Source organism: Sinocyclocheilus grahami, unplaced genomic scaffold, assembly GCF_001515645.1.
Source record: "Sinocyclocheilus grahami isolate Dianchi unplaced genomic scaffold, SAMN03320097.WGS_v1.1 scaffold137.1, whole genome shotgun sequence".
Classification (NCBI taxonomy): Eukaryota; Metazoa; Chordata; class Actinopteri; order Cypriniformes; family Cyprinidae; genus Sinocyclocheilus; species Sinocyclocheilus grahami.
In genome coordinates, this window is record NW_015505316.1 from 62,787 (window position 1) to 73,378 (window position 10,592).

The window sequence follows — 10,592 nt, forward strand, 5'->3', positions numbered from 1 at the left end:
AACTTGAAAGATTACTTTTACTAACAGAGAAAAATCAATATACAATAATTGTTTGGGGTTTTTTGGGTTCCTCATTGAGTACACAAAAATCATCTTCTTAAAAAACAAGCATAAATCTATACAAAACCACAGGAGTTGCACATCAGAGACACACAAGTGGAGGTAGGCCAATCTTCAACAATACAAGTGATTTTATACTATAATAAAGTATATTATTTTGTTGGCACCTTAGCATAAATTTATGTTCAAATACTGAACACATGGTAGATATACGTCCTTAGAAACTGCCAGTCCATTCTGTCACATCACATTATTTATGTTAGTCAGTTGAAGTCAATAATTATGTGCAAACGGCATCCTTCTTGTGGAACAGTCTGCTGTGCCAGTAGTCTGGGTTGTCAAATGAAGTGTTTTGTGCCTCCACTCCAGCACACACTTTTATGTAGGATCTGAGACCAGTCTTTTGTGGCTCCTCTCCCATAACGGGTCTTCCCTTTACCGGAAAGTTCTGATAATCAACCTGATCTCTGTCCTCAGAGCCAGTTCTTCCAGAAGCCTCCATGTCCACATATTCACTGCGCCGTGTAGTGAGATCAGAATCCTCGTTCTCCTTATGTCTTGCACTTACATTTTGGTAAATTGCTTCTCTGCTGTCACGCTCCACTTCATCTGGACTGCTCACGGGACTGTTTTGCTGGGTTATGTCTGTCCGTATGTCCATGTATACATAATCGACCACTGCTTCTTGTGGCTGTGGCTCTGTTGGTGGCTCTTCCTTTACAGGGCTGCTCTCAGACTGGTTCTGGTCAGTACATGTTACTGTTCCAACCAGACTGTATTCACAAGCAGCAGCAGCAGACTCCACAATGTCCCCTTCAGGCGGACTGGCACCCTTATCTGACTGTTCGGTTTGTGTTGAGTCAGTGTCTCTCTTCTGTAGTAAAACGCTGCATGTGTAGGGAGAAGCAGAGGAGGATGGGTTGCACAGTGCTGATGAACCATCAGTGCTGTCTGTGGGTGAAGTAGAAAGCCGAGGGGGCTGTTTTTTCATTAGCTCATACTCTTGTACATCTGTTTTTGGTGGCGGAAGAGCACTCTTGGAGTTTCTGGATGCCCTATCATGAGGAACAGTGCTTCTGGAACCTAAATGAGAAGATATGTCTCATAAAAATGGCATACAGTTGAGTTTCAATAATGACTAAACATAAACTGTGAGTCCAGTATTGGTTTACCTCTTTCTGTAGGCAACACATATCCATAATGGTCCTCGTCTACACCTTCCAGACCTGAAGAAAACGGATCTGAGGCCACAGACACACTGGTGGAAATGTAGGCGCTGTCCATAAGTCTGCGGCCTCTGCGTAAGCTACCTGTTTGAGAAGCCATTTCAATGTCCACCATGGTTCCTCTGCCCTCTGAGCACTCTGACTCTGTCCTCACTGAGCCCGTCTTTCTCCTCTGGGCACTCATCTGTGTGGGAACAATACAAATAGATTACTTCATATATATATATATATATATATATATATATATAGGAGGCTTATTTCCTCCAAGCGGTACGGTTCGATTCAGTACAGCATGGTATGCAATTACGTTGTGGTGCTCTTGTGAACGGAAGACACGAAAGAGAAGAAATTGATGGATAAAGTTGTTATTTTTGTTTTCTTTGCGCAAAAAATTTATTCTCGTAGCTTCATAACATTACAGTTGAACCACTGATGTCACATGGACTATTTTAAAGATGTCCTTACTACCTTTCTGGGCACGTTTCATAAACGTGTCAGTTGCATTGTGTCTATGCAGAGCCAGAAAGTTCATCAAAAATATTTTAATTTGTGTTCCGAAGATGAACAGAGGTCTTATGGGTTTGGAACGACATGAGGGTGAGTAATTAATGACAGAATTTGAATTTTTGGGTGAACTATCCCTTTAACTGTTAAAAAAGTGCTATACAAGTAAATATGACATAAATTGAATTTTTTTTTTTGTAATATTACACTTTAATACCAATGTTTCTCAAAACTGAGATCATATTTCTTTATATTTTCCCTCAGTAACTATTGGTATATTACACTTCTGGAGTCACAAAATGAATTATTAGTTAAGTAATGTCATATATATCAATAAAAACAAGCAGCTTTGTCATTATTACAACGGAATTCCCGGAAATACTGAATATTTGAATATTGTGTGGGTCCTTTGAATCAAAAAGGTTGAAACCACTGCTTAATGCAAAGTCAGTATTTTCTAGATAAATTATTTTGCTCCAGTATGGTAATATGATATATAATAAATAAAACATATTTCATAATATTATAATAATAGTAATGTTGCTTTCACTTACACAGTATAAATGAGTCTTTAAACATAAAAATATCTAGCTGACTTTAGATTTTATGAAAGGGGTTTCTTGCAAGAGGATTATATATGGGGGTCCTTGGCAGCAAACATTTCGCTGATCTAATGCATGTTCGTACTGTGATATAATTTAAAAAGTTAATTTGAGTTGAAAGCTTGAAGTTATATCTATAAGTGTAGTCAAGACAACATGACAAGATGATATGAAAGCTGACCTGTCTATGGTCTTCTCCTGGGGTCATGGGGAGATAGCCTATCGGTGTTGTGTGTTCTGTGGTGCCCTGAAGAGAGAGAAAAATTAAATGCTGTTCTTTTGAACTTTGCAGTCATCAAAGAACCCTGAAAAAAATCAGCATATTAGAATGACTCACGTGACTCTGAAGACTGGAGTAATGACTGATGAAAATTAAGCTTAGTAATCACAGGAATAAATTACATTTTAAAATAGAATAAAATAAAAATGTATTTAAAATTGTAATAATATTTCATAATACTACTGTTTTTACTGTATTTTGTACTGCATCAAATCAATTCAGCCTTGGTAAGTATAAGAGACTTCTTTCAAAAACAAAAAAATCTCACTGAACCCAAACTTAGTGTAAACATGAAAAAAATGTTTGTTGAGGTGTATTGCAGACATCTCACCTTGTAGGAGGCCATACGGAGGCGAGAATGACTTCTAGTTGGTGACAGCTGGAGGGGAGGAGTAGCAAACCCATCCTGCAATACCTCATCATCATCATCATCCTCCTCCAAGTTTGCCTCTAAATGAGAGCTTTTAACATATCGTTGGTGGCTTTCATCTGCACCAACGCAATTCTGAGGAGGCTACATTATGACACAGAAATCAATGTTAAAAGCAATCACAAACCTGCTTCCTGGTGAACATTTTCAAATGAAATCTTGTTTTCATACTTTCACCACAAGGTATCGTGGCGGATCCCTTGCCATTCTCGTAAATTCACTGGCGAGCTCTTTAAATGTAGGCCTTACATTCTCATCAATCATCCAGCCTGAGGATAGAGGGGTTAAAATTGTGTTTAGAAAGATGTTCAGTGCCCTAACAGCGCTTAAAATCATTAAATGTTTCCCAAATGTGTCTAGCATCTGCCTTACACTTGACCATGACCATGTAGACATCTATGGTGCAGATCTGTGGTTGAGCCAGTCGCTCTCCTTTCTCCAGTAGACCTGGCACATCATGAGGATGCATGGATGCATATGGCTCGGCTCCATCTGACATCATCTCCCATACAGTCACCCCTAGAATGAGCAGGAAGAACTTCAAACAACTAAACTAAATCAAACACCTGATATTCAACAGCACTGAGACTCACCGTAGCTCCACACATCACTCTGATGAGTGTATCTTCTGAAGAGGATGCTCTCTAATGCCATCCATTTGATTGGCATCTGAAAAAGAGACCATCTTAAAACATCAACAGATGATGCTTATGTATTTATTACACTTATTTTCATTAAAAAAATAACATATTATCACCCCCTTCACTGGGTGGTGTGAGAATATATACATACATACATATATATATAGCATATTTTGAAATTACATTGATATTACATATTTTATACATATAAAATATAAAATATTTTCATGTATATTAATATTTTGTATTAACAATTTATATTAATTTAATATATTTCTTTTAAAAATGTTATTAAATTTTATACACTACTGTTGAAAGGCTTTTTTAAATTAATACTTTAAGCAATAATGTATTAAATGGATCAAAAGTGACAGTAAAGCCTTTTAAATTGTTCCAAAAATATTCTATTTTCAAATAAATGTTGTTCTTTTGAACTTTTTATTCATCAAAGAATCAATGTATCACAGTTTCCACAAAATATTAAGCAGCAAAACAGCCTTCAACATTGATAACAATAAAAATGTTACAAATCAGCATATTAGAATGATTTCTGAAGGATCATGTGTCACACTGAAGACTTTGCTATTACAAATTGCCTTTTTTAAATATATTATAAGATTTAAAAAAGTAAACAATTTTGTTCAATTATTACTGCTTCACTGTTTTTAAATGCATGAATGCAGCCTTGGTGAGCATACATTAAAAACATAAACAAAATCATACCAAACCCAAACTTAACAGTAGTGTATCAGAAGTTTAATCTGTAAATTACCTTGTGTTCACTGTACACATATTTCTTATCATCTGGATACAGCAGGTCTACCACCCCGAAGTCTGAGATCTGTACTATGTAGTCACTCTTAAGCAGCACGTTTCGTGCAGCGAGGTTCCTATGGGCTATGCAGTGCTCCTCAAGATAATACATTCCCTAAAGATACATACAGATGTTGTGTATAAACATTATGCACCAATACGTTTTGTATTACACGCTATGTCTCATCTTCAGTCATCTCACCTTTGCAATCTGCACACACCAGTTAAGCAGACGCTGGGGATCCAGGCGGTCTTTGTGTTGGCGAAGGTGTTGCAGTAAGGATCCGTGAGGACTGAGCTGGGTGACTAGCTGCAGACTCGTTCCCAGACAGATCCCAAGGAGACGCACTATATACGGGTGATCCAGGCTTCCCATCGCCAGCATGTGCTGTGGACGGGTGGAAAATAGATATGAAAGCATGAAGCAACATATGTATGAATGTACATTATTGCAAGCTATATTGTCTCACATCAGTAATCTCTGTGAAGGTCTGCTGGCCACTGCGGTCCTGGATGGTCTTTATTGCCACAGGGATCTTTACAGAGTCTCTTTCAGGAATCCAAAAGCCCTGAGGATAATGTCACTTAAGCTTGATCACACTTCAGAGAACAGGCAACTCAGTTCAAGATTGAATTGAGCAAAGGCAAACTTAATGTGTGAGTCATTCCAACCTTATTCACAGTGCCAAAGACTCCGTAGCCCAGAAGTTTGCCCTTTCGCAGCTCTTGTGGTTTTAGGATGCGAGCATGCACTTTTGTCCCCTTCTCTCCTGGATCCAGCGGCTCCATGCTCTGTGTGAGGACAGGAGGAAATCCGTCATGTAATATTGATAACCAAGGAAGTACAGTGGCCATCAACAGTTTTTGGACACTATGGTGCAGTTAAAAATGTCTGAGTATCACAAATCCTTTCTGGAGGCAATGTTTATTCAGTTACTCAATATTAATACAATTCAATGTTAATCTAGACTAGCTTTGCTTTATGTACAAAAGTTTGGGGTCGATTTGTTTATGCTTTTGAAAGACTCTCATGCTCACCAAGGCTACATTTATTTGATTAGAAATACAATACAAACAGTAATACTGTAAAATATTATTACAACTAAATGTTTTTGTATTTGAATATATTTTGAAATAAAATGTATTCCTGTGATGGCAAAGCCAAATTTTCAGCAGCCATTACTTCAGTCTTCAGTGCCACATGATCCTTCAGAAATCATTGTAATGTGATGATTTGTTGTACAAGAACCATTTTATGATCAATGTTCATAAATCAGTTATGCTGCTTAATATCTTTATGAAAACCTTGATTTACATAATACATTGTCTTCGGGATTTATTGCCAAATAGAAAGTTTAAAAGAACAGAATTTATTTGAAACAATAACAATTAGTTTTTACTTATTTACTATTACTTTACAGTCACTTTTGATCAATTTAATATGTTCTTCTTAATAAAAGTATTTATAAACCTTACAATAAGCTCTCATTTGTTAACAATGATTAATGCATTAACTAACAAGCTCTAACAATCAACTATGAATTTTTTCAGCATTTATTAACTTTTGTTACTGATCATTTATAAAAATGCTCTCATGTTCATGTTAGTTCCCAGGACATTAACTCATCTAACAGATACAACTTTTGATTTCAATTAATGCTTTTATGCATTAATAAATGTTGAACTTAACATTAACTAAGATTAATAAATGCTGTAGAAGTATTAATCATTTGTAGTTCCTGTTTAATAATGAGGCTAACTAAGGTTAACAAATGAAAACTTATTCATGTTACAAAAGCATGTATTTATTTTAAAATATGTTTTTTTCTGAGCTATTATATAGATTGTAAAGATATATTTAAAAATGCATGGTACCTTCTTTTTACTTTCATGTAGGTTAAGTAAAGTGCTTTGTATTTAAGCAGACGAAATGGCTCACCTCGCCACTCTCCAGGTACCTTCTCAGTGCTCTTTTGCGGCGGATGGCCAGGCCTCTGTGATACAGCAAACCAAGCACAAACAGTGCCAGGAGCACGATGATACCAGCAAACACAGCAACTGATATACCTGCGATTTGAGAACTAAAGAGGAAGGAGTTTGGTTAACAAAAACATAATTGATGTTTACATCTGACGTTTGGACTTTCTGACTGTAACCAGAAGAGGGAGCTGCGAACCTGTTCACAAGTCTGTCGAGCGCTATACAGTTTGTGAGTGCAGAGCCTGTGCATCTGGTGAGGGGACAAAATAACCACAAATTAATTTTTCATTTCATCCACAGTGTTCTCAGAATGAACAGTTGGAACTGACACCTGTAGAGCACATTAGGTTTAGCCTGACTTACCCTCTTGTGCAGTTGAGGTGACAGGGCTCACAATGACCATCTGCATTTGGATATTTAAAAATGGTCTGACCCTTTTCCCCATTCACTCCATTAGGACAAGCAGAAACACAGTGAGGGCCATCCATCAGGTTCGAACATGCTACACACTGATCAGCACCCTGAAGCACAAAAAAAGAAAAAAGACAAACTTATATAAGTTATTTATTAATAGAACAAATATTCCTGTAACTAAGCACCTGTGCTAAGACAAACAGTTCGCATGAATTTCTTTTATTAAGTCACTGTTAAAAGTGATGCATTGCACAATGAACAGTTCTGAATCAAAGAGCCTGCAAAGCCTGTCTGGCAGGTTACTGTAATCAACCGAACATGCAGACATTACACAGAGAGTGTGTGGGTTGGAATTTTTTACCGTAAAATAGTTTTGCTCACATCATTATCATAACACCCTCTAGCACGATCATATACAGTCAGAAAGATGTGAGAGGTTGATTAAAAATGTGTCAAATAGGCACTGGCAAAAACAAAGGCTTGGACATTATAAAGTTTAAGAAAACAAACCACATGGACAGCAGATCTAAGCTAAGGGAAAAATCTAAGCTATTTTCCTATGTTCTCTAAGCGGGGTAAAATCTAACTAAAAGAGGATACGCAGACGGTGCTATTTTATAGACTACAAAAGCTAGGATATGACTTGTGCACAGGAACAGAAACTAGTATCTGAACGTTCAAGCTTTTAATAGAGTTGCTTCATGCCTAAAATGGATTTACAGACTGATAGATGAAATATATTGAGATGAAAGAGGGAGAAAGCTATGGGGCCCCAAATGTGGATGAAATTATCAGAATTGATAAATAAACAAATAAGTCACAATTTCAAAAAAATTATTTAATGTAATTTTAGTGCCACATTTGCGCCAGTGTTATTTTAGTAATGGCCAATCAGAAACGTTTTGTCAGAATTCACTCACCGCTGAAAGCGCCGCAGTTTGTAAGTGCGGTTTTGCACGCTCGTGAATCATCTTATTATTAAGCGCAGACGCGATGTAAATAAGAGATTCTTTGTGCAGTTTAGAGAGCTTCATTGATTATAACTGAACTTTGTAAGATCGCGATGAACGAAGATGAGTGACGCTTTTTAGCGATAAAGGGACCGCACTTTGCACACTTTCTAGTGTAGGCTATAATCCATTTAGAATTTGTATGAAGTTTTCATTTTTCGGACACATAGGCTACACCCTGCAAAGTTTCGGGAATGACATCTGCATATTTATGCGGGATTCACTCTCGAAATAGCAGTGATTGGCAATGGACGGAACATAAATTATGTTGATTTAATTCTGGAACCGGTCCTGGCCAAACCTCCACAGACAAAAACTTTTGAGTAAACTTTATTGAGATCGGGACATATCAACCAGTAATTTCATTTCCAGCAAGGACGGTAGAATGTCACGATATATGACAGAATATAGTCCCACAACAGATCGTTTATTTTTTCCTCACGTGTCTCGCCTTTGGTAACAACGATTCAAAACGGAAACATTTCTAGTGACACGGGAAAAATACACGGAAAACTTCAGTGAACATCAGAAAAGCAGCGTGCACATTTCTGGTTAAAAATGAAAGGCCATCAACAGACAAACGGAAAGCATCACCATTCAAGTCAGCAAGAAGAGCCAAAGCTAGTCCACAGTGTCCTAAACGGTGGCAACCTCTGTAAGTTTTTCTTGACTGTGTTGGATTGAGTGCTTTTATGCGTTGCAATACGGTAGGGCATTGTTTTGATGCTTATATCAGAAAAAATAATCTTTTGCTTTTATTTGTTTATTTCGTATATATATATATATATTTTTTTCTTTTTTATTTGAATATTTTTCATTTTAATTGTATTTTTAGTTATTTTGCTATTCAGTATATTTAGCTTTATTTTTTATTTCAGTTTTACTACAACAAAAATTTGAAATATTGGCAAAAATATTTATATTTTATTTCAGTTTTATTTAATTGAATCAAATTAACAACAATATCAACACCGAAATGTTCCCCCTGTGGACAGCTAGGCTAAGTAAAAGTGTTGCATACTTTTCCTTTGCATGTCCGTTTTCCATTTTGGGGTAAACACTCAGGGTGACAAGCAAGGCACTCTCCATTTGATGCTGCAAACTCCCGTGGCTCTCTGTGGACACACACAGTCCTTCAGACACTGTCCCAACTTTTAATTAACTTACAATAAATCTACCAAGCACACTGACCCAGAGTAGAGGTTGCAGTGGGATACACAGGTGCCATGCCGACTGTGGTTCCTGCACGACAAACACTGCTCAGGCCCCGGGCCCCAACATCCTGCGTCTGAGCACAGTGGGTCACACACATGGCCCTCTTCCTCTGTTTACACGAACACAGACATGTGAAACAAAGGACTGTTTGTGTACAGGTTAACGATGGACGACAAAATAATAACATGCATATGTGAAAGAAGTAGTATGCATTCTTAACTTTACTTACCACACTTGATCTGGGGTTTGTTGTCCTTGATGTCATTATCACAGTTACTGGTGACAATCTGGGTCCAGTTAACGTTGTGATGATAACACAGGTTTTTATTTTGAGTGATGTACACACTGCCATCACTGATTTCACGCAAGGAACGCAGTCCTAGAGACGTGAGAGAGGGAATCTTCATCACCAACAAAGAGAAGGGCCTGATGAAGAGGATGAAATGAATGAGAAATTGGAGCAAAAAAGGGAGAATGAACGAAGGAAGGGACAGATCCACAGTGATTTCCCTTCAGAACTTATATATAAGCACCCGTGCCAGATTATAAAACGAAAGCAGATGAACCATTCATGACCCTGAATATGTGCTCATGCATGCCCCTCTTATCCTTGATGAGTCACAACATGATCCGCGGAATGACGTAACAAAAACTACAGCAACAAGAACACAAACAGAGAACAATCAGTTTAAGCCTAAAATAAAGTAGCATACCAGTAATTTCTCTGACAGTGTTAAACACATTGAGTTTTTCAGGCTCCAGAGGTGGTATGCTATGATAGACGTCTCTGCAGAATAAGAACAGTGTGGATATTAGCATAAACAATTTCAGTAATGGACTCCCTGTGGCCGCTCATCAATCAGCCCTGTTTATTCATCAGTTAATAATATGTGAAATTAATCTAAGCTGAGAAATAGCCTGTGAATCACATGTAAAGGCCTAATTAAAGCTTTCGATGACATTACAGGGCAAAGGTCTAGATTATAGCACAGACTGTTTATGGCACATTGTTGTTTAGGGCTGAAAGAGTTTATTTAAGGAGTGTGTTTATGTGTGTGTCTTACCCTTTGATACCTAAGATCAGAAAATGTAGACTTCCTTGGATCTTGGTACAGTTGATAAAGCTGTCTATGTTACTGGAGTCCACTGTCTGTCTATGATTGGCTCCCGTTCCCTCACATACTATACAGAGAAAGAGGAAAATCTGAGGGGCCACATGACACCAAATGAATTGTATCTTCTTCAAGACTCTGCATTCAGCTGCTGTGGTCCAGTAAATTAATAATGGTTAGATGGACACTTTACCTTTGGGGCACAGGCCAATGCAAGGTTCACACTGCTTAATGCCATTTTTCTTTTTTTCTCTTTTACCAGGAGGGCAACTGCTCACACATGCACTGCCATCCACAATAAAGTG

At 37.5% G+C, this 10,592-nt stretch overlaps 1 protein-coding gene across 1 annotated transcript in view; it reads right to left on the reverse strand.

The window, feature by feature from the left end:
- The window catches only part of LOC107591118 (receptor tyrosine-protein kinase erbB-3-like), a 39,580-nt gene continuing 28,988 nt past the window's right edge, over window positions 1-10,592 (reverse strand). The window contains exons 8-27 of the mRNA XM_016280161.1: window positions 10,240-10,357; window positions 9,889-9,962; window positions 9,818-9,827; window positions 9,405-9,685; window positions 9,152-9,284; window positions 8,982-9,075; window positions 6,900-7,057; window positions 6,733-6,786; window positions 6,496-6,637; window positions 5,229-5,348; window positions 5,027-5,125; window positions 4,759-4,944; window positions 4,516-4,671; window positions 3,696-3,771; window positions 3,475-3,621; window positions 3,274-3,371; window positions 3,004-3,186; window positions 2,574-2,639; window positions 1,233-1,470; window positions 1-1,143 (exon numbers count right to left, since the gene is read on the reverse strand). Coding sequence (XP_016135647.1) covers window positions 341-1,143; window positions 1,233-1,470; window positions 2,574-2,639; window positions 3,004-3,186; window positions 3,274-3,371; window positions 3,475-3,621; window positions 3,696-3,771; window positions 4,516-4,671; window positions 4,759-4,944; window positions 5,027-5,125; window positions 5,229-5,348; window positions 6,496-6,637; window positions 6,733-6,786; window positions 6,900-7,057; window positions 8,982-9,075; window positions 9,152-9,284; window positions 9,405-9,685; window positions 9,818-9,827; window positions 9,889-9,962; window positions 10,240-10,357 — 3,236 coding nt within the window. The 3' untranslated portion in view covers window positions 1-340. The remainder of the gene's footprint in view (window positions 1,144-1,232; window positions 1,471-2,573; window positions 2,640-3,003; window positions 3,187-3,273; window positions 3,372-3,474; window positions 3,622-3,695; window positions 3,772-4,515; window positions 4,672-4,758; window positions 4,945-5,026; window positions 5,126-5,228; window positions 5,349-6,495; window positions 6,638-6,732; window positions 6,787-6,899; window positions 7,058-8,981; window positions 9,076-9,151; window positions 9,285-9,404; window positions 9,686-9,817; window positions 9,828-9,888; window positions 9,963-10,239; window positions 10,358-10,592) is intronic.